This window comes from Hyperolius riggenbachi, chromosome 11 (genome assembly GCF_040937935.1).
Source record: "Hyperolius riggenbachi isolate aHypRig1 chromosome 11, aHypRig1.pri, whole genome shotgun sequence".
NCBI lineage: Eukaryota > Metazoa > Chordata > Amphibia > Anura > Hyperoliidae > Hyperolius > Hyperolius riggenbachi.
Window position 1 is genome coordinate 32,365,863 of NC_090656.1, and position 24,252 is coordinate 32,390,114.

General features: G+C 47.5%; 1 protein-coding gene across 2 annotated transcripts in view; it reads left to right on the forward strand.

Annotated features, from left to right (window-relative positions):
* Window positions 1-24,252, forward strand: part of PHLPP2 (PH domain and leucine rich repeat protein phosphatase 2) — an 88,227-nt gene that overhangs the window by 59,160 nt on the left and 4,815 nt on the right. Inside the window, exons 8-18 of one of the 2 annotated variants that reach the window (XM_068259743.1) lie at window positions 192-422; window positions 3,147-3,346; window positions 3,436-3,496; window positions 6,097-6,192; window positions 10,334-10,489; window positions 16,824-17,024; window positions 17,889-18,051; window positions 18,559-18,689; window positions 19,420-19,530; window positions 19,609-19,803; window positions 22,686-22,917. In XM_068259743.1, coding sequence (XP_068115844.1) covers window positions 192-422; window positions 3,147-3,346; window positions 3,436-3,496; window positions 6,097-6,192; window positions 10,334-10,489; window positions 16,824-17,024; window positions 17,889-18,051; window positions 18,559-18,689; window positions 19,420-19,530; window positions 19,609-19,803; window positions 22,686-22,917 — 1,777 coding nt within the window. The remainder of the gene's footprint in view (window positions 1-191; window positions 423-3,146; window positions 3,347-3,435; window positions 3,497-6,096; window positions 6,193-10,333; window positions 10,490-16,823; window positions 17,025-17,888; window positions 18,052-18,558; window positions 18,690-19,419; window positions 19,531-19,608; window positions 19,804-22,685; window positions 22,918-24,252) is intronic. The other variant, XM_068259744.1, reaches the window with a different exon arrangement.

Here is a 24,252-nt window from a genome sequence, read left to right on the forward strand (position 1 = left end):
TACTGTACATACTGGGAGTCACATGTCAGTATTATAAAATGGAAATAAAGTCAATTCCTATTGCATTGTTGCTCGTCGTCCTATTCTAGGCACATTTAGTATAAGTATGACAACTATGTACACTGCATAAAGACTACAATGTAGGAAATGACCTATGAGTCCTATTAGAGTTGCCTGTGTTTGTGGTGCAGCCTGCAGACTCTGAACCTGGATGGGAACTCGCTGACCTCGTTGCCGGAAGAGTTAGGCTCTCTGCAGCAGCTGACCAGCCTCAGTCTAGCGTTCAACGATCTCACCTCCTTTCCAGCCGTGTTCCAGAATCTGACGTCTGTGGAGAAGTTGTGTCTGGCTGGGAACAGGGTGGAGTTTGTGAATCTTCAGACTCTCGCCAGCATGACGCACGTGAAGGCCGTAGACTTGCGGTAAGACGCCGGATTCTGTGATCTGAAATGGGAGCCGTATAGGTTTGCCTGGTTAGGAGAGATGAATCTTACCAGTAATCAGCGGTAATGGGGTTCAGGCTAGCAGGGCACCCTGTGGCACCAAGAGAATACATCCCCAGTTATTTATTATTACAGGTAGACCCCGAGTTACTAACGATCTACAGAGCCACTCCCCTGCACCGACAGAGCCGCTCCCCTGCACCGACAGAGCTGCACCGACAGCCGCTCCCCTGCACCGACAGAGCTGCTCCCCTGCACCGACAGAGCCACTCCCCTGCCCCTACAGAGCCGCTCCCCTGCCCCGACAGAGCCCGCTCCCCTGCCCCGACAGAGCCCGCTCCCCCTGCACCGACAGAGCCCGCTCCCCCTGCTCCGACAGAGCCCGCTCCCCCTGCTCCGACAGAGCTGCACCGACAGCCGCTCCCCTGCACCGACAGAGACGCTCCCCTGCACCGACAGAGACGCTCCCCTGCCCCTACAGAGCCGCTCCCCTGCACCGACAGAGCCCGCTCCCCCTGCTCCGACAGAGCCGCTCCCCTGCACCGACAGAGCTGCACCGACAGCCGCTCCCCTGCACCGACAGAGCCGCTCCCCTGCACCGACAGAGCCGCTCCCCTGCCCCGACAGAGCCGCTCCCCTGCACCGACAGAGCCCGCTCCCCTGCACCGACAGAGCCCGCTCCCCTGCTCCGACAGAGCCCGCTCCCCCTGCTCCGACAGAGCCCGCTCCCCCTGCTCCGACAGAGCCCGCTCCCCCTGCTCCGACAGAGCCCGCTCCCCCTGCTCCGACAGAGCCCGCTCCCCCTGCTCCGACAGAGCCCGCTCCCCCTGCTCCGACAGAGCCGCTCCCCCTGCCCCGACAGAGCCGCTCCCCCTGGCCTGACAGCTGCACCATGCATGAAATTGTTCGTATTGTCGATAGGGCATGCTCTTGGCAGCACAGATTTTCATCTGATTATGATAATGGAATTGGATGGTCGATCAGCCGCCAAGTCGCCTGATGTATGGGCCACCTTAAGTTTAATAAATAGAATGATCTCCCAGGTAGTCTGTCTTTCACAAGAGCAGCTTCTAAAATATAATATTCTAACCAGGACTTCATTATAAACTTGAACTAAATAAATTACAGACATGCTTAGACCCCTAGTTATATAAATGATTGCAGGATTATGCATGGTGCAGTGTACCAGCTAAATACAGGATATCTAGTTGTGTTTATCTGATTTACACAAAAGGCTGTGGTTTTTCGTAAAGTATGTAATTTATATTAATATTAGTTGTGGTTAGATTGCATCATACAAAGATAAAGAAACACTCCTTCAAACCTATGAGCATTTCAGTGCATGCTTTTAACCCTTCTCTTTTCATAACTAGGGTTATACTGGGGGCAGCCATTAGCAATTCCTCCATTGCCAGACACCACCTACTCCACCAGTTTGCCGGATTCTGTCCCGGCAATTTGAAAGGAAGGGATAGGTTTCTCCAATAAATGTAAAATATTTTATATTTGTCATCATGCAGCTGAAAAAAGGCTGCTATTTATTATTATAATTTAGAAAATAGATTTTATTTCTGAAATCTTGTATTTTTAATTTGGGTCCACTTTAAGTATACTTTAGGGCTGCATAGCCAAGCTGGACAAATCGCTGCTACAGTATCCAGGGCTTCTTAAAATTTGCAGCCGTCACTGAATAGAGGCACCACTCACTATCTGTGAGTGGCTCCGATACCTCCATGGGCGGGACGTGCAGCATGCGTCCTGCATAACTTTCTGCTCACACTTGAGCCAATCATGAAGCCTGTCTTTAAAATGCACCCCATAATGATAAACCTCCTCCTTTTGTGTCCTACCTGATCATGCACCTCCATTACTGTTAACCCCTGCTATGCATCTGAGTAAACCTAACTTGCCTAATCTCCATGCTCCATCCAGTGACTGACTAAGCATTACCTGGTACTCATACTATGGTGTGTGATCTGGTTTTCTTGTATTCCTGTATTGTCATATTGCTGTAGGTCACCCCTAAATATTGTCTGTAACCTAAATTAATGTTCAGCGCTGCGTAATATGTTGGCGCTTTATAAATACAATAAATAAATAAATAAATAACCACTCGCATCTGTGATGACAAGGGAAGAGATGGAAGTAGAAGTGGTAACACTGCATCTTCTTTTGTTTACATTCACATTAATCCTCATTTTTCCTAGGCTGCTTATTTCTACAATACTGTATATCGAGCTCTGGGGGCATTCTTCTTATCGTACAAATGTTATCAGGCATCAACTCACTTGTAACCAGCCTGAAGAAAGCAGCTGACCATGGGTTTCACACTGACGTAGGACGCATGCACCGCCCACTGGCATGACACATGCACCGCCCACAGACATGACACATGCAACGCCCACTGACATATGACACATGCTCAGCACAATGTTTACTATATCCAGAGCCAGCGTCACGTAGGGGCCAAAAAACATGTTTACTATAACAGACATTTTAATATATCCGGGTTTACTATACCAGGCGTTGCTCCCATAGACTTATAATGGAGATTGGTCGGGACTTGGAGAGGTAGTTTAATATACCTGAATGTTTACTATAATAAGATTACACTGTATAACTCCGGAGTTCCTGGGATTTGGAGCTCTAAGTGCTTTCTCTCATCTCTCTGACTGTAGTTTGTCCCTTTCCTCTCCTGTACAGGATGAATCATCTCACCCAGGTGGTCGGCAGCCCGGAGGGAATAAACCATGTGACTCACCTGGACGTGCGCGACAACCATCTGTGCGCACTGGATTTGAGCTGTATGGGGAACCTGGAACAATTGCACTGCGAGCGCAACCAGCTGAAAGAGCTGACGCTGTGTGGCTTCTCCCTGCGAGCGCTCTACGCTGCTTCCAACAGTAGGTGGTCTTGTGAGCCCCTCTTACTGTGTCTCCTCTGTGCACTGCTTCCCAGTAATCACTGTGCGGATCTCTGTCTCTCTCTGCAGGGCTGACCTCGGCGAATGTCTACCTGGCCCCCTCCCTGCTCTATGCACTCGACCTGTCCAGGTAAGGAGATGACAGCATCGAGGTGACCATCAACTGCACAATTCTATCTGACCGATTCTAGATTCTGTTCCGATAATCTCATTGTATCTGTCCATTGGTTTTAAATCCACTAAAGGTGGCCACTAACGGTGCAATTTCTAGCGAAAAATCGTTTGATCGTCGAAAATCGTCAGAAATTCTGATCGGAAGATAAATCGTTCACTACAACATCAATGAACCAATCTTTGCTTCCTATCTATCACAACCAACAAGAAATCCAAATTTTGGTTTGACAAATATCTAATCGGACGACTATTTTTATAATCATTTGTAATCGATTGTGCCCAGCAATGGAGATTATTTACAACCAATCCGATCAGAATTTCTAATCGTTTGAACGATTTTTCGCTAGAAATTGGACCGTTAATGGCCACCTTAAGGCCTCTTGCAGACTGCAAATGATTCTGATTAAGATTCCGCTTTTTAATCAGTTTTTACATCCGATTCAGATTCCGCTTTGCAGTGTGCAGGGAGCAAACTGAAAATCGGAATCTGAATCGGATGTAAAAACTGATTAAAAAGCGGAATCTGAATCGGAAATCACTTGCAGTGTGCAAGAGGCCTAAGAATGATCATACCAAACTGTATAGTGGAGGGTTTTTTGTCAGTTATGATGGATTTTAAGTATATTTTCACCCATCGATGAACTGGTTCAATTACCATTGAATTCTTTTTGATAAAAAGAAATGGTTGATTTTATTTGTTTATAAAAAATTACATTGTTAATGGGGACCCCTAAGCAGAGGCTGTGATTCTTCGGTGGAATAGAGGTGCTAACAGCACAAGTCAAAATGACACATTCTGTAGATCCTCTTGTGAAATAAAGTTATAATTACCTCCCGGGTTTGTTGCTTTTAACTCACTCCCAGAGCCTCATATCCGCCGGCTTGCGGTGGGTAGCTCCACCCCTTGTAGGAGGGAGCCATCGCTCTCCTATCCGAGATAGAGAAAGTGCAGAGGAAGCGTCACAGTCCTCTCCTCCAAAGGGGCGTTTTATACATTGGAGGAATTCAGCAAAGGTGGTGTATAGACTACAAACATGTCATTAAAAGCCGACAGTCCTGCTGCAGAGAGAGACACTAATATCTTGGGCTAAAAATACATACATCAGGGTCCTAAGACTCTGTGATTGACCTAGGAAGGTTGGGTTCCATGGAGTGGCATATCGAGGGTGGGGAAGGTATCGACTTCTTAAATCATTTATGATGGGGGTACTTCTGCCTGGAATATTCCATGTACCAGATCATATTGCCCCATTCCGGTGCCTCTATCCAGCTCACACCGTGCTCCATGTTGCCACCTACAGGAAGAGGCACTTACACACAGTGCATGTGTCCTTCACAGACACAGAGCCATTTTTATGGACCATGCATAAATGTAGTGCCAGGTGGTAATCCTGGTGTGATGGGTACATCTGTACTGTAAGCAGTGAGGAGTGTTATGGACTATGCTGGTGTGATGAGTCCATCTCTACTGTAAGCGGTGAGGAGTGTTATGGACTATCCTGGTGTGATGAGTGATGAGTCCATCTGTACTGTAAGCGGTGAGGAGTGTTATGGACTATCCTGGTGTGATGAGTGATGAGTCCATCTGTACTGTAAGCGGTGAGGAGTGTTATGGACTGTCCTGGTGTGATGGGTCCATCTGTACTGTAAGCAGTGAGGAGTGTTATGGACTATGCTGGTGTGATGAGTCCATCTGTACTGTAAACGGTGAGGAGTGTTATGGACTATGCTGGTGTGATGAGTCCATCTGTACTGTAAGTGGTGAGGAGTGTTATGGACTATCCTGGTGTGTTGAGCCTATTGTAAGCGGTCAGGAGTGTTATGGATTATCCTGTTGTGATGAGTCCATCTGTACTGTAAGCGGTGAGGAGTGTTATGGACTATGCTGGTGTGATGAGTCCATCTGTACTGTAAGCGGTGAGGAGTGTTATGGACTATGCTGGTGTGATGGGTCCATCTGTACTGTAAGTGGTGAGAAGTGTTATGGACTATGCTGGTGTGATGAGTCCATCTGTACTGTAAGTGGTGAGGAGTGTTATGGACTATCCTGGTGTGTTGAGCCTATTGTAGGCGGTCAGGAGTGTTATGGATTATCCTGTTGTGATGGGTCCATCTGTACTGTAAGCGGTGAGGAGTGTTATGGACTATGCTGGTGTGATGAGTCCATCTGTACTGTAAGCGGTGAGGAGTGTTATGGACTATGCTGGTGTGATGAGTCCATCTGTACTGTAAGCGGTGAGGAGTGTTATGGACTATGCTGGTGTGATGAGTCCATCTGTACTGTAAGCGGTGAGGAGTGTTATGGACTATGCTGGTGTGATGAGTCCATCTGTACTGTAAGCGGTGAGGAGTGTTATGGACTATGCTGGTGTGATGAGTCCATCTGTACTGTAAGCAGTGAGGAGTGTTATGGACTATGCTGGTGTGATGAGTCCATCTGTACTGTAAGCGGTGAGGAGTGTTCTAGACTATCCTGGTGTGAGAAGTCCATTGTAAGCAGTGAGAAGATGTGGCCTGTGAGGTTGGTGCATGTATAACTGCTTGTCTTTATTTCAGGAACTGCCTGAATTCGGTCCCGGAGTGGGTGTGTGAGGCCAGGAGGCTGGAGTCTCTGGATCTCAGCTGGAACTCGATAGCAGAACTGCCGCTCAGGTAAGTAACTTTCACCTCTGTATGTTACAGACATTTCTGTTCAAGTGAGTTTCCTTCCAATTCCTGCTGACCTGGATCTATACAGCTGGGAAGTGACTTTGATTCATGCAGATAATAGTGTGTTCATTAAATCAGCCTCCGTAGTCAGAAGTCTCTGGATGATCCAGGGGTTTCCTGGTCCATCTACAGGCCACGATTCCATCGCAAGGTCCCTCTATACCCATTAGACTCGCACAAGTAGAATACCGGTAGGTTTCTTCTGCCCGTGCTGCTGATTGTGGACAAGTGCATCTGGACTGGGCATGCACTAGCAATCTTTGCACATGCCCAGTAGAATAAAGTGCTTGTGCGCGAGAAAAAAAGCAATGCTCAAGCAGCTTCCTTCTACTGGGCATGCTCAGAGTTTACTCAGGCATGCCCAGTCCAGATGCACTCATCTACCGCTGAAAGTACGCCCAGAAGACGGAGAGGGACCTTGTGCTGGGTCAGTGGGCTCTACAAGGATCTGGCCAGCCTCTGGACCATTCAGAGGCTCCTCACTACTGAGATAAGTATATAACTTATTTTTTTTATAATTTATGCATAGCAAAACATGAATAGTGTAACATAAATGTGAAATCATCCTCTTCCTCTGGCAATATTTGCGATTCCAGTGCAGACACATGACTAATGCCTAGGCATTGAATAGGAGATGCTGCTATCTCCATCATGTGCTTGCCTATTGGGTTTGCTTCCACTAGTAGTGGCAGACTTCCTGTAGTATACATCTGTGTGTTCCTGCCACAACACAGAGAGAACTAGGCACATGTGAAATGGATAAAAAAGGCTTTTTTTCCTGCTCCCAGTTCAGCTGCCCTCCGCATTCCACCTCTGAAGCTTCCAGAGCTGAAATCAGTTCTCCTGGAAGTCTGAGTTTACCACATTCTGAGTTTGTGCTACATTCAATCCAGATGACCTTAGGAACTCAGCACAGGAAGATCAGGTTTCCACAGTGGCATATTCTAATCCTGGACACCCAGAGAAGCAGGAAGAGGGTAACAGCATAGTGGTGAGTATAGCACAGGTTATGGCAGGAAGAGGGTAGTTGCATAGTGGTGAGTATAAAAAGAGCTCTTTTTGTTACAAACCCACTGGACTGGTTTTATCAGTACACTGGCAGGAATAGGGTAAAGGCATATTGGTGAGTATAGAACAAGGTCTTTTTGTTACAAAGGCGCTGGACTGGTATTCTCAGTACACTGGCAGGAAGAGAGTAGTAGCATAGTGGGGAGTATAGAAAGGACTCTTTTTGTTACAAAGCCGTTGGACTGGTTTTCTCAGTACACTGGCAGGAAAAGGGTAGTAGCATAGTGGTGAGTATAGAATAAGGTCTTTTTGTTTCAGAGCCACTGGAATGGCTTTTTAGTACAATGACAGGAAGAAGGAAATACTAGCTGCCACTGCCATGAAACCTTAATTGGGCAAAATCAATCATGATGATGATGTTTCTATAAGTACATTGCGTTTGCGACTCAATTCTTCCCGATTGTTATCGTCGCATATTTTTCCTTTACTTGAGCTCCTATACAAAGTTCAGGCGCACAGGAAAATAGCATAATAATTCCACGATCCCGCCAATTTAAATTCATTTCCTGCCTGTTTTCTTTTTTCATAATTGGGGGGAATAGGCGCCCTGGGTGTAATAAAAGTGTCTAAAAACAGCTTAAAAACGATCTATAGTGTGAGGTAGCTTACCTCAATGATGAAATCTTCAGTCCACTAACAGTGCCAAATGACTGAAATCCGTATGGAAAAGGGAGCCTCCCCTTGCCATACGGATTTCAGTCATTTGGCACCGTTATTGGCCTGAGGAAGCGGGCTCAGACCCGCGAAACGCGTTGCCTGTGCTAAATAAAAAATCTATTGTACACTTACAAAGATTTCATCACTGAGGTAAGCTACCTCACACTATATATCGTTTTTAAGCAGTTTTTAGACGCTTTTATTACACCCAGGGCGCCTCTTCTCCCCAATTGTGCTAAGTATACCCCCGTACTTTTCTGGTCCGAGGGGTGGCGACAAGCCACCGGTGGTTCCCACCATGGTGGACACCTGTTACCTTTTTCTGAAGAGAGCGACCACACCCAGGTCCTGGTTAGGACCACCCCGAGTGGAGTCGGGTTTTGTTGTCTCCACCTGCTTCCTGTGGTCGGTTGCAACCCTACTTTGTGAGTAGTATTTCTATTATTACACTTAAAATTTTTGTACCATACATATTGTGCTACTGGGCTCCTGTTTTTGTGCTGTGTCTCTTTTTCCAGGGTGCAGAGCCACCCCGACCCCAGTTCCTTTCTTTTTTTCATGTTTCAGAAAACACAAATGCACCATAATTGTGCCAAACATCTGACAGATTGGACAAAATAGCTGGGAAATTGCGGTAGTGGGAAAAGAAATGCGATCACAGCGCAATCCCGTTTCTTAGGGGAAAAGGCCCGTTATGCATTCTGTAAAGCAAGGGTGCCCACACTTTTTCGGCTCGCGAGCTACTTTAAAATTTGCAGAGTCCAGGAGATCTACCAACATTTAGGTAGCAGGTATACGTGCCTTCAGTATAGGTAGATAGGTATAGGAGCCTTCAGTATAGTTAGCCAGGTATAGTGTAGTTAGGTGTAGGTGCCTTCAGTATAGTTAGCCAGGTATACTGTAGTTAGGTGTGGGGGCCTTCAGTATAGTTAGCCAGGTATACTGTAGTTAGGTGTGGGGGCCTTCAGTATAGTTAGCCAGGTATAGTGTAGTAAGGTGTAGGTGCCTTCAGTATAGTTAGCCAGGTATACTGTAGTTAGGTGTGGGGGCCTTCAGTATAGTTAGCCAGGTATAGTGTAGTTAGGTGTAGGTGTCTTCAGTATAGTTAGCCAGGTATGGAGTAGTTAGGTGCAGGGACCTTCAGGATAGTTAGCCAGGTATAGTGTAGTTAGGCGTAGGGGCCACTCGCCTCCCTCCAGTTCCAGCGGCGGTGTCTGGGGCTCCTCCTGGTCTCCCTTCCATCAGCCGCGCTGCAAGTGCCTCCGGAGTCCGGCGAGCGAAGGGGGCGGCGGGCAGCGTGCATTGACGCATTGTGCCCAGGCCCAGCGCCACCCCCAGCTATGACGTCGCGGCCGTGTCCTCCTCTCCCGCTGTACCGCCCCTCTCCTCTCTGCCTCTTGTTCTGATTGGCCAGCGGCTGCCAGCAGATTCTGACAGCTGACAGACGCAAAATGTTACATGACACGGCCGCGATCTACCAAATAGGCGGTCGCGATCTACCAGTAGATCGACCTATTGGGCACCCCTGCTGTAGAGCAATGCAAATTACTAATGCTCAAAACCAATAGGCACTTCATTATTTTTCAGAATTGTTTACCTTGCTAAGCATGACTGAGTCCTGTTCAGAATTGGGGTTTTGCACAATACATAGTTCAATGTAGAGGATATAGATAGATAGATAGATAGATAGATAGATAGATAGATAGATAGATAGATAGATAGATAGATAGGCCCACAACATGCAGTTGACAGAAGCAAATGAAGACAGCTTAGTAAACAACAGTATACTCATGCAAACACTTCCAAATTATGTCACGGGAAATCTAATCAGTTAGTAATTGGGGCCGGTTGACTGTTTGACCAAAAGAAAAGTATTGCCCTGGTCACATCTTAAAGGAAGCATCTAAGGTAGAAAAAAAAATGCGAGCTACTTACCTGGTGCTTCCTCCAGCCCCTGGCAGCCGATATGTCCCTCGACGCAGCTCTGGAGTTCCGGGATCCCCTCCGCTTCAGATGCTGACCTCGCCAGGTCGGCTTCTACTGCGCCTACATGAGCGCTGCTGTCAATCACTCTCACGTTATCTGGAGTGTTCTGCGCAGGTGTCATTTTTTGTCTACCTCGGATGTTTCATTTAAGAGGCGGTGCACACTGATGGGGGGGTGGAAGAATGTGGAGGGAGTTCAGGATGCTGACCGCCGAGGGGAAGAAAGATTCGCTGTAGTGTATTTCTGTGACTTCCTGCCACAGATGTACACTGGCTTTTCTTGCCATTTGCCATGTGTAGAGCTGATGTCTCGTTTCTTGATGTGGCTGTGAAATGGTCACTTTTCTAATGCTGATACTGTGTTTCCTGGATAGGATTATGGGCTCTCCGAGTCTGAGAAGATTACAGATTGGTCACAACCAGCTGCGGAGTCTGCCGTGCCCTCCGGAGGCTGTCCCCCTGGAGACGCTAGATGTGCAGCACAATATGTTGAGGCACCTTCCGGACTCCCTCTTCACCGTAGCTTTAAAGTAAGTGTCTGACGAGGACAAAATGGCCACAGCTGTGTTGGGAACTTGGGAGAATATTTAGGTTGTGTGTGACTTTCTGTGCTTTGGTGTGCCTATGCTTCACTCGTGTTTGGAGTTGCCGCATTTTGCACCAGCCATGACACAGAAGGTAGTAGGGGGCGGAGCTTACCCCAAAGTCAAGGGGTGTCACAGTAATTGGCTTTTGCAGATTATACTGTCCTCTGACATCAGTGAGGTGTTGTAGCACCTGTAATTGCCTCACTGTTACCCAATATTTGTATGAGCAAATGTGTGTTGGACAGGAAAGAGAGACGCTGTTTGTGATAGGTCAAGACACGCAACATTTATATTGCACTTTTCTCCTGGTGGACTCAAAGTGCCAGAGCTGAAGCCACTAGGGCACACTATGAGAATTAACATTGTTAGGGAGTCTTGCATTGGATGGTCGATCGGCCGCCAAGTCGAGAGATGTATGGCCACCTTTAGGCTGTAATATCTGATGGAATACAAAGGAATGAGAGAGCGCGAGGAGAGATTGAGGCGTTGCTGCTATACAAGTCCTTTCTCCTGTGGTGCAGACACAGTGGTTACAAGCAGTGGGAGTGGTAAGCCTGACAGCTGTTTGGCAGGGTCAAGCCCCGCTTCGTCAGAGGCAAAACAAGTGCATGTTTTGCCTCTGACGAAGCAAGGCTTGACCCTGCGAAACAGCTGTCAGGCTTACCACCCATACTGCTTGTAACCACTGTGTCTGCCCAACCCAATAAAGGGCTTGTATAGCAGCAATGCCTCGCTCTCTCTTATTCCTGTGATGTCTGCTGCTGCATGAGAGCACGTTGCTTGTGGCCTGCATCGGTTGATCTGTCCCTGCTGCATACTAGTGCCGGTGTCCTCTGCTTATCTTCACGTAATATCTGGCGGAGCAGAGTTTTAGGTACACTCAGATAGGTACTCAGTATAACAAATTAGAAGTCTACTGAAGAAAACGTACAGAGATAAATCCTACACAACCATCAGGGAATGCAACTTACAGTGGGATGCGAAAGTTTGGACAACCTTGTCAATCGTCATGATTTTCCTGTATAAATCATTGGTTGTTACAATAAAAATGTCAGTTAAATATATCATATAGGAGGCACACGCAGTAATATTTGAGAAGTGACTTGAAGTTTATTGGATTTACAGAAAGTGTGCAGTAATTGTTTAAACAAAATTAGGCAGGTGCATACATTTGGGCACCACAAAAAAGAGATGAAATCAATATTTAGTAGATTCTCCGTTTGCAGAAATTACAGCCTCTATAAACGCTTCCTGTAGGTTCCAGTGAGAGTCTGGATTCTGGTTGAATGTATTTTGGGCCATTCCTTTTCACAAAACATCTTTAGTTTTTTTCAGGTTTGATGGCTTCCAAGCATGGACAGCTCTCTTTAACTCACACCACAGATTTTCAATTATATTCAGGTCTGGGGACTGAGATGGCCATTCCAGAACGTTGTACTTGTTCCTTTGCATGAATGCCTTAGTTGATTTTGAGCAGTGTTTAGGGTTGTCGTCTTGTTGAAAGATCCAGCCCTGGAGCAGCTTCAGCTTTGTCACTGATTCTTGGACATTGGTCTCCAGAATCTGCTGATACTGAGTGGAATCCATGCGTCCCTCAATTTTGACAAGATTCCCAGTCCCTGCACTGGCCACACAGCCCCACAGCATAATGGAACCACCACCATATTTTACTGTAGGTAGCAGGTGCTTTTCTGGAATGCGGTGTTGTTTTTCCTCCATGCATAATTCCCCTTGTTATGCCCAAATAACTCAATTTTAGTTTCATCAGTCCACAGCTCCGTATTCCAAAATGAAGCTGGCTTGTCCAAATGTACTTTAGCATACCTCAAGCGGCTCGGTTTGTGCTGTGGGCGGAGAAAAGGCTTCCTCTGCATCACTTTCGCATACAGCATCTCCTGGTGTAAAGTGCACCGAATGGTTGAACGATGCACAGTGACTCCATCTGCAGCAAGATGATGTTTAGCTCTTTGGTGCTGATCTGTGGGTTGACTCTTGACTGTTCTCACCATTTGCCGCTTCTGTTTATCGGAGATTTTTCTTGGTCTGCCACTTTGAGCCTTAAAGGGTACCTAAACTGAGAAGGATATGGATTTTTCCTTTTATAGACTAATAAATAATACCAATTGCCTGACTCTCCTGCTGATCCTGTGTCTCTAATACTTTCAGCCACTGCCCCTGAACAAACATGCAGATCAGGTGCTCTGACTGAAGTCAGACTAAATTAGCTGCATGCTTGTTTCAGGTATGTGATTCAGCCACCACTGCAACCAAAGAGATCAGCAGGACTGGCAAGCAAAGGGTATTGTTTAAAAGGAAACATCCATATCCACCTCAGTTTAGGTTCCCTTTAACTTGAACTGAGCCAGTGGTCTTCCATGTCCTCAATATGTTCCTAACTGTGAAAACACAGGTGAAATCTCTGAGACAGCTTTCTGTATCCTTCCCCTATACCATGATGGTGAACAATCGTCTTCAGGTCATTTGAGAGTTGTTTTGAGACCCCCATGTTGCTACTCTTCAGAGAAAATAAAAAGAGGAGGGAAATTTACAATTGCCCCCCTTAAATACGCTTTCTCATAATTGGATTCACCTGTGTATGTAGATCAGGGGTCACTGAGCTTACCAAGCCAATTTGAGTTCAATTAGCTATAAAGATTTTGGAATCAATAAAATGACATTTATGCACCTGCGTAATTTTATTTAAACCATTATTGCGCACTTTCTGTAAATCCAATAAACTTCATTTATCGTCTCAAATATCACTGTATGTGTCTCCTATATGATACATATATAGTGGTTTGGGTCACCCTGAGATGCTTGGTTACTCTGCTGTATGATCTATTTAACTGACATTTTTTATCGTAACGACCAATGATTTATACAGAAAAATCATGACGATTAACAAGGTTGCCCAAACTTTCCCATCCCACTGTACTTAGAACAGAGAGGAAGCCACAGAATGAATACAGGAAATACAATACCTTAGAGATCATCACACTTTACAGACTGTGACGTCTTGTGGTCACTTTACTATCTAAGCAACTCAGGTTGACCAGGAACCACTAGGAATGTATAGGGGGCTAAAATAGGCCAAAAACCCTCCTACTAAAAAGCAATGCTCAGTGTAATTTTCCTTCTTAAAAACAGAAGGTATTTGTGATAAAACATTCTGTTTTAAGAAGGCAAGTTACGCCGAGAATAGCTTTTTAGTAGGAGGGCTTTTGGGTCTCTTTAGCCCCTTATCCTTTCCTAGTGGTTCTGGGTTACCCTGAGCTGCTTGGGTATTCTGTTGTATTGTTCCAAGCCCTATCCCATAGATCCAGATCAGTCCCAGTCATGCACTGAGGACCAACAGTCTGAAACAGGTGAGCATGGCTTCAGGGGCATAAAGAGATCATTTGCATACTAAGCAGTGGTGCATTGTGGGAGACCACAGTCGCTCACTTAAATCTGAATTATCGCAAATGCCTTCTCTTTTAACCTCCTGAGAGGTTTGCCCGACACTGTGTCGAGCATGCCGCTCAGGAGGTTTTGCAAGACACAGGTGTGTCAGAATCCCCCGCAGATTATTGTAGGTAAGTAATCAGGTCTAGGTGCCCCCAGTATAAGTTAGCCAGGTACAGAAGTCCCCCACTATAAGTTAGCTAGGTGTAGGGGCTCCAGTAAAAGTTATCCAGCAAAAGGGGAGCTAGTAGAGGTGCCCCCCAATCCCCGCTAATTCAGCCGCTGTTACTCACCAAGCCTCTGTCCAAAGATCGCTGCAGCCTCCCTGCACAGCTCCGGTATTCTGTATGGGGAGGATCGGGACTGAGCAGCATCATGACGCTCCATCCCGATCCTCCCCATAGAGAATACCGGAGCTGTGCGGGGAGACTGCAGCGATTGCTGGGCAGAGGCTTGGTGAGTAACATCGGCTGGATAGGGGGGGGGGCCTTTACTAGCTCCCCTGTTACTACATAACGTTTACTGGAGCCCGAACACCTAGCTACCTTATACTGGGGGACACCTGTGCCTAGCTAGCCTATACAGAGGGACACATGTACCTAGCTAGCCTATACTAGGGGACACCTGTGCCTAGCTAGCCTATACTGGGAGACACCTGTGCCTAGCTAGCCTATACTGGGAGACACCTGTGCCTAGCTAGCCTATACTGGGGGACACCTGTGCCTAGATAGCCTATACTGGGAGACACCTGTGCCTAGATAGCCTATACTGGGAGACACCTGTGCCTAGCTAGCCTATACTGGGAGACACCTGTGCCTAGATAGCCTATACTGGGAGACACCTGTGCCTAGCTAGCCTATACTGGGAGACACCTGTGCCTAGCTAGCCTATACTGGGAGACACCTGCGCCTAGCTAGCCTATACTGGGAGACACCTGTGCCTAGCTAGCCTATACTGGGGGACACCTGTGCCTAGATAGCCTATACTGGGAGACACCTGTACCTAGCTAGCCTATACTGGGGGACACCTGTGCCTAGCTAGCCTATACTGGGGGACACCTGTGCCTAGCTAGCCTATACTGGGGGACACCTGTGCCTAGCTAGCCTATACTGGGGGACACCTGTGCCTAGCTAGCCTATACTGGGGGACACCTGTGCCTAGCTAGCCTATACTGGGGGACACCTGTGCCTAGCTAGCCTATACTGGGAGACACCTGTGCCTAACTAGCCTATACTGGGAGACACCTGTGCCTAGCTAGCCTATACTGGGGGACACCTGTGCCTAGCTAGCCTATACTGTGAGACACCTGTGCCTAGCTAGCCTATACTGGGGGACACCTGTGCCTAGTTAGCCTATACTGAGGGACACCTGTGCCTAGCTAGCCTATACTGGGGGACACCTGTGCCTAGCTAGCCTATACGGGGGACACCTGTGTCTAGCTAGCCTATACTGGAGGACACCTGTGCCTAGCTAGCCTATACTGAGGGACACCTGTGCCTAGCTAGCCTATACTGGGGGACACCTGTGCCTAGCTAGCCTATACGGGGGACACCTGTGCCTAGCTAGCCTATACTGGGGACACCTGTGCCTTGCTAGCCTATACTGGAGCCCCTACACCTAGCTAACTTATACTGGGGGACACCTGTACCTAGCTAGCCTATACTGGAGCCCCTACACCTAGCTAACTTATACTGGGGGACACCTGTGCCTAGCTAGCCTATACTGGGGGACTTCTGTCCCTGGCTAATTTATACTGGGGGCACCTAGACCTGGTTACCTACCTATAATAATCTGCGGGGGATTCTGAAGACAGATGGGTACCGTGCGGTGGGCAACACAGGACAGGTTATGTATAAATGCACACACAGGGGTACATTGATACGCTATGGAGGGCAGCCGCGACGCTACGGACGTGGCTGATTCCTGAGCCATTTCATGTTGAAATCGATTGGGAATCGGCCTGCGGAGTATGGACAGCTGACCGATCTCTGGTCAGAGAGAGATTTGTCTCTAGGTCGAATCTTCCCATCATCGCTAGATGTATGGCCACCTTTACATTTGTATTCATGCAGGTTGAGCAGCTGCAGATTTGGAGTATAAATAGTCAGGGATTTGGGGGAGTAATTTTGAAATTTTGTTTAGATTTTGTTTCAAGATTTTATTTACCTCTTCTGTCTATCTGGACGACTATAGTTGGCCAGATAGACGTCACTCAAGTGCATGCGCATGGGTGCATGTGACCGCCACTCTTACCCAGGGGCATTTTAGTAGCGGCGATTGAGAAAGGGAACCGAGGGTTCCCCGAACTAATCACAGTGCACCACATTTTGGCCCAAGTCAAGTGACAGCCCATTGGGCCAATCAAAGTGCAAGGATCTCGCCCTACAAAGTCACTAGACCTGACATGAACCAGGGTGGGACAATTGGAGCGAACGTTAGTTTTGGGGGGAGTGCGAGTAAATACATGCTACAGCAGTAGCGTGCACTACTTTAAAAATGTTACTTGCGCTGCCACACTAAGTTGTGCTGCTTGAGCAGTGTAGCTTAGTAAATCAACCCCTACTGATTTGTATCTAAGCCAGATGTAGCCATCAAAAGAGCCACATCTGTCTCCCGAGCTATAGGTTCCCTACCCCTGCTCTATAGTAATGTACAACTCTGCAATTGCTTGATACACACATTACTGCAATACAGTGCTCAGGGGGGGTTATTGGATTGCTGATGTACTAGTGCAGGTTTTCACAGATAACTCTTCCGTGGTACTATCATTTTACAGACATGTTTTCCTCGTGGTTTCATGACTCTTTCACGATAAGTGGATGTTTCTTGTCAGTCTCAGGTTCCTCAATGCGTCTGCCAATGTCCTGGAGACCCTGCCATCTATGTTCAGCGGAGAGGAGGTCGGGACCAGACTACACGCCCTCTACCTAACCAACAACCAGATAACTGACCAATACGTTCCATTCCTAACCATTCATGCCAACCTCAGGGTGCTGCATCTGGCCTACAACCAGCTGGAGACCTTCCCAGCCAGGTAAAGTGGACTTGAACTCTTGCATGGGACAGAAGGAAAACAGAGATAAATGCACCCTGTATGTATTTAGAGAGTTTAGCCTGTCTAATTCCCACCTCATCTGTGACTAATCACAAGTTGTAATTTGATCCCCTAGCAGTGTCAGCTGACTACCTCGGCAGAGCAGCTAGCTAGTAAACACAAGATGTTTCTTCGGCTGCGAGAGGCGAGCAGTTGTGCTGGCATCGCGTCTTACAAGACGCCTGCCACGCACAGGTAGAAACGAGCCCTAACAACTACATTGTGTGCATCCTTCCACTTGCACTGCTGCAGATAGCTGTGCATATTTTTCCAGTTGTCTGTGCCTTGACCACGCCCATTCCATCCCACCTGATATAAAGCCAACCTTTCCATTGATGCTGAGGTTGGCTTATAGTCTTGGCAAGAAGTTTTAAATCAGGATGATACCATTTATTGGCTAACTACAAATGAATAAGAATAAACAAGCTTTCGGCCTTGCAGCCTTCGTCAGGTTTACATCCTGTCCAGGTTTACAGGATGTAAACCTGACGAAGGCTGCAAGGCCGAAAGCTTGTTTATTCTTATTCATTTGTAGTTAGCCAATAAATGGTATCATCCTGATTTAAAACTTCTTGCTTTTACTGATGGCTAACACGGTACAATACCCTACTGCTTATAGTCTTGTTGTCAGACAGAGGTCTCGCCACATAGACAGCCCCTCCCCTTCCTGCCCAACCGTTTGACTACAAGCTGGCCTCTACACCAATACAAAGGCTGGAGTATGGTCAGGTGTTTGTTGTTAGGGTGTGGCTATTGTCAGGAATTCTCAATATAAATATTATTATGTTTATTTTCATGTCTCAGCAAGCTGAACAAGCTGGAGTTCCTGGAGGAGCTGAACCTCAGTGGAAACCGTCTGAAGTCAATCCCGAGTACAGTGTCCAACTGCAAGCACCTCCACACCCTCATCGCCCACTCCAACCGGCTCAGCGTCTTCCCCGAGATCTTCAACCTGCCACTTATCCAGGTCTTACACCATCACTGCCAAACCTACTAGCTCAGACCTCTTTCAGCTGTCCATCTCTCGCCCTGATCCTGTCCCCTCTGCCTTTCCCCCCACAAGCTGTGCTACAGCTCTACACCTATCCCTCTTTCTACCTGACCCCCCCCCCCCCCTTCTGTCTCCACTGCCCTCTACATCATGCATGCTGTGCTGCAGATGTCCATCTCCCACCCTTCTGTCCCCTCTGCTCTCTCTACCCTGCAGGCTTGTCCCTCTTATACCTTTATCCCCCCTTCTGTCCCCTCTGCTCCCTCTCCCCTGCAGGCTTGTCCCTCTCATACCCTGACACCCCCCTTCTGTCCCCTCTGCCCTTTCCCCCCTGCAGACTTGTCTCTCTCTCACCCTGATCCCCCTACTGCTCTCTCCCACCTGTCTTCTCTGCCCTCTCCCCCTGCACTCTTGTTCATACTGTCACCCCATTATCACTGCCTTGCCCTCTAGTAGGTAACTCTTGCTTATTTCTCCCTGCAGTTGGTGGACTTGAGCTGTAACAACCTGGTGGAGATACCAGCCCCCGAAAGCTTGCCCCCTGTCCTGCATGAGCTGGATCTGAAAGGGAACAACGACCTGGTGTTGGACCATCAGCTGCATGACATCTTCAGGTAACGGCACCGGCACGATGGGTCCAGGCCTTTAGTGGGTCCTAGGCCTCAGAGCCGATGTAGGACAGTCTAGTGGTTGGTTACCATTAGTACCTGGTTCTGAGCCTCAGTAGGGATGGATTTATTTTTTATTGTGACTTTTTTTAGGGACCTTCAGTTGTGTAAATCACCCCTGCACAGTATTCTTCTCTGTGACAAACACTGTTGTTATTTTTAGAGTTTTCACTTCTGTACAGAGCAGCTACGTTTGACTGTTGATTACGCCTGTTTAGATGCACTTTTTACAATGAGGATCTTGAAGATAAAATTAAGACTATTTTTTGGTTTCTGGAGTTCTACTTGTCTTTCTTGATATCCTTCAAAAGTATTGATTGGACAGGAAAGAAAATTTAAGCCAATCGGGGGTGGGGCACGAGCAGTAGCCAATTGATGGGACCATGGAGTTGCACAGATGGTGGACTCTCCTGTTATATTTCTTGTCTAACAACATAAATACAGAATACCCAGACTGCTCATGATGAGTAAGATCCACTAGGAACGTATAGGGGACTATAAAAGTCCAAAAAGCCCTCCTACTAAAAAGCAACGCTCAGTGTAGTTTGCCTTCTTAAAACAGAAGGTATTAGCAACAATTCAGCTTTATCTGAGAAACTGTGGTTTCCCATAATGCCCCGCTCCTGAATATGCAATTTATCTCTATGTATTAATGTCTCTCTGTTATTTCACGCAGTCACATTCCCATTCTGAAACTTGACAATAAACCTTTGCCAAACGCCGACCTGCCGGTGCCGTCCGTCTCCTGGAATCACGGCTTAGCAGAGATGTCTGGGCAGCGGAACAAGTGAGTACTGTGGGGGCGGGGAATTATTCACACCTCGGTAGTCGCCAGAACGCCTCATGGTGTTTTTCCTCTCCTCAGGCTCTGCGTCTCCTCTCTGGCTGTCGGGGATTTCACCGATGGAGTTGAGGCTTTGTACGGAATGTTTGATGGCGATAAAAACGAGGAAGTCCCACGTTTACTGCAGTGCACTATGGGGGATGTCCTCTTAGAAGAGATGCAGCAATCCGATTGTGACCGGACCTTCATGTGCCACACCTTCCTGGTGTCACACAGGTCAGCCACGCCTCCTCTCTGTTAAAGGCGCACTATAACAAAAAATTGGAAAATGTAAACTGCATACATGTAATATGTACATTTCTCCCAGAGGGACATGCGCTATAAATCACTTTTTGCCTATGCCACTGTCACTTGCCAGGCAGTAACAATGAATTCAGGAGTTATGTGATGGACTTTTTTTTATCACATGATGGAATTTATGTTGTGAACATGCTCACTGTTTTAAATAGAAGGTCCAGGAAGAATAAAAATCAAAAATCTACCTGGCAGCCCTCCTGTGCCCTCGCCGCAGCTCCAGTGGCTCCAGGTCCCCTCCGGTACAGATGCTCACCCTCTAGGTCGGCATCTACTTGCGCTCCTGCATGCGGCTCACAGAGTCGCACTGATGTCATCCGGGCTGTACTGCGCAGGCATAAAACTACTGCGCCTGCACAGTACAGTCTGGATGACGTCAGGGCGATTACGTGAGCTGCATGCTGGAACGCAAGTAGGCCTCTTGTTCCGGAGCAGACCTCGGGCCACCAGCGAGGAGCGGAGCTGCAGCGAGGGCACAGGACGGCTGCCAGGGGCTGTAGGAAGTCTGAGGTAAGTAGATTGTTTTTTATTCATCCTGGACATTCCCATTAAGAGGGGTAATATTGTTCTGCTAAAGGTAGTCAAAAGCGAGAGGGGAGGGATATGGAGGCTGACATATTTGTTCTCTTCTTTTTAAAAAAAATGCCAGTGGCACATTTATCATGCTGCTCTTTGGCTTCAATAATTTCCCAGTCACACTTGGAACAAGCATGCCGCCAGCAGAATTTCACCAGGAACAAGCATGCAGCCAGTGTAACCATCCCTGGAACAAGCATGCAGTCAGCATAATCATCCCTGGAACAAGCATGCAGTCAGTGTAACCATCCCTGGGACAAGCATGCAGCCAGCATAATCATCCCTGGGACAAGCATGCAGCCAGTGTAATCATCCCTGGGGCAAGCATGCAGTCAGCATAATCATCCCTGTAACAAGCATGCCGCCAGCAGAATTTCACCAGGAACAAGCATGCAGCCAGTGTAACCATCCCTGGAACAAGCATGCAGTCAGTGTAACCATCCCTGGAACAAGCATGCAGTCAGCATAATCATCCCTGGAACAAGCATGCAGTCAGCATAATCATCCCTGGAACAAGCATGCAGCCAGCATAATCATCCCTGGGACAAGCATGCAGCCAACATAATCATTCCTGGAACAAGCATGCCGCCAGCATAATCATCCCTGGAACAAGCATGCAGCCAGTGTAATCATCCCTGGAACAAGCATGCAGCCAGCATAATCATTCCTGGGACAAGCATGCAGCCAGCATAATCATTCCTGGGACAAGCATGCAAACAGCATAATCATCCCTGGAACAAGCATGCAGCCAGCATAATCATCCCTGGGACAAGCATGCAGTCAGCGGAGTCACACCTTTAGAGAGTAGGTAGGGGACCCTCTGAGCTAATTTCCTGGTGCCAGTTTGCAGACCCCCAGCAACCACTGGTTTTTGAGACAAGATTCACAAACCTGTCTCAGTAAGCAGCAGGGTTTGGGGTCTAGGGGTGGGGGAGGGGGGGGGGAATCTGTATGAGACACGGTTGCAGAGATTTTGATGCTCCGGGGCCCCTCAGGAACTGCCTCAGACACATTCAGGACTAACAGCAGCACAAACAGACCAAAATCAACCTACACGTGTCCCTGAACAGAACTCATTCTAATCATGCATGTGCTGACGGGCAGCTCAATGACATAGGGCTAGGCTAGTCATTACATGGGCCATCGGGGGATTAACAGGAGGAGGAGAATCACAGTAACTTCCTACCGTTGTCATCCCAACACAGGAAGTCCATCTATACAGATTTATTTTAGCACTTCTGTGGCATCAAGAAATAACAGATGAGTAAGGGCCCTTTCACACTGGCGCGGTGCTACCGCAGCCTAATGACACCCTCTGGGGAAGTTCATACTTCCCACGTTGCGGTATGCTGCGCCAGAAGTCCCTGATCTAACACTAGCGCAGAAATACGTTACCGTGTGGGATCCGCAGCGATCTGTTTCGTCCCGGAAGTAATGTTAGTCTATGGCGACGCATTTTTTTTTCTTTTAAAGTTGGCGTCGCAGCGCACATGCACAGAAGCGTATTTTTACAATGTACTTCCATGCACTTTCACATACCCTGAAGCAGGAAGTGACCGCAAGCATCACTTCCTGTTTGGCTGGTGGACAGACAGGGAACACCGCATACTAACACGGTGTTCCCTGAAGGCCTGTTTTTAGCGGTGTGGTGGCCGCAACGCACCGCTAATGCTGGTTTGCAGTGTGAAACAGGCCTAAAGGTGCAACATCTTCATTTCATTTTAACATCCATGCAGGTTTTTATAAAGGTCAGAAGTTCACACAGCTTTTGCGATGTTGTTGTGGGGGGGGGGGGGGGATATAAAAGATAGAATGATGATTTTTGCAGCACAGATGAACACAAATACAGCTCAGTCCAACCATACCAGTTCCATGCCCCTATGCCAGTGATCTGCAAACTTGGCTCTCCAGCTGTTAAGGAACTGCAAGTCCCACAATGCATTGCGAGAGTCTAACAGCCACAGGCACAATTCATAAAGGCAAATGCATTGTGGGACTTGTAGTTCCTTAACAGTGGGAGAGCCAAGTTTGCAGATCACTGCCTTAGGCTGTTGTACGGGGGCTGGGTGATGTTGTTGTCTGTGAAAAAAGTAGCACAAATAATTTTTGCAGTACAAACATAGCACTAATCAAACATGATGGAATTTGTATTTTTGCTGATTGGAGGGGGGCCAGCTTGGCTCTGAACCTTTTATACGAATGGATGTTTTTGCTGTTTTTTTCTGTAGGAAGTTGGGAACTGCTGGTCAGAAGTTGGGCTCTTCTGCCCTCTTGTGTTACGTTGGGCGCGGTACACCTGAGCATAGCAGCGGCTTCTCTCTGACGGTGGCCAACGTGGGGACCTGCCAGGCTGTGCTTTGTCGGAACGGGCAGCCTCTTGCACTGTCCCGGGTCTTCAGTGTGGAGCAATGTCCAGAGGAACTTGCAAGGATCAAGGAGCAGAAAGCCATTATCACAGAGGTAGGAGGGGCTGCGTGTTACTGATGCCTCAGAGTGTTACGGTGCATATTTGTACTTAAACTAAAGGGACCTTCCTTATAAAGGCGACTCATGCTTAGGAATATAGTTTATATATGATTAAAGGGAGTCTGAAGCGAAAATGAGAACAAAAAACAGATCCTCACCTAAGGAGAGGGAAGGCTTTGGGTCTTATGGAGCCTACCCGGTTTCCTCGCGGTCCCGCGTTCCAGGACTAGATCCCCCGTTAGCAGTCTTAGATTGATAGGACGGAGACTGCTATCCACCGTTGCTCGAGGCTTCGGAAGTCTTCAGAAGCTTGAGTGCTCCCGAAGACGGGCCGCTCCCTACTGCGCATGCGTGAGCACACTGTCTTGCGCGCTCGTGCATGCGCAATACGGAGCCGTCCATCTTCTGGAGCACTCAAGCTCCTGAAGACATCCGAAGCTTCCCGCGGGAACCGTGAGGAGAGCAGGAAGGCTCTATAGCGGAGTTCCCCAACCCTGTCCTCAAGGCTCACCAACAGTACATTTTGCGGAAAACCACAAACATTCACAGGTGATTCACAGGTAATTAGTGTCTCAGCAGAACTGATTAACTTTACCTCTTTGGATTTCCACAAAACATGCACATTTCTTCCATAGTAAAATGAGCCATCAATTACCTTTCTTCTATGTTGCTGTCACTGAAATCTGTTGCGGTCACTGAAATCTATTGCTGTCACTGAAATCTGACAGAGTCAGCAGGTTTTGGACTAGCCCATCTCCTCATGGGGGGTTCACAGGGATTTATTTATTTTCAAAATGCACTTAGTGAATGGCAGTTGCTCCGTCCAACTGCAAAAAAGTGTACAGTGAAGAAGGGAGTCTAGCCAGCATCTTTATATAAATCCTTTTCAGGGAGTGTCTTTATAAAAAATAATGGCCATGTTGAGAATCCCCTATGGAGAGTTGGACTAGCCCAAAACCTGTAGGTTCTGTCAGATTACTACTACCTACTGTAAGTGACAGCAACATAGGAGAAACGTAATTTATGGCTCATTTTACTCAGGAAGACACATGCTTCTTATTTGTATGTGTTTTAAATGTTAAGATTTTCGTTCCTCTTTAAGCACAGGGTTGGGGAACACGACTCTACCGTCTTTCCCCTAAAATAAAACATCCCCCGAAAATAAGACAGACCTTATATTTCAAGCAAGCTTGAAATATAAGACATTCTCTGAATATAAGGCCTAGATTGGCCGCACAATGTGTCCCCTTCCCCTTCCCCTTCGCTCCCTCCATTGGCAGAGTCACGAGCGGAGCATTACCGTATTACAGCAGAAGGAACTCACCGGCT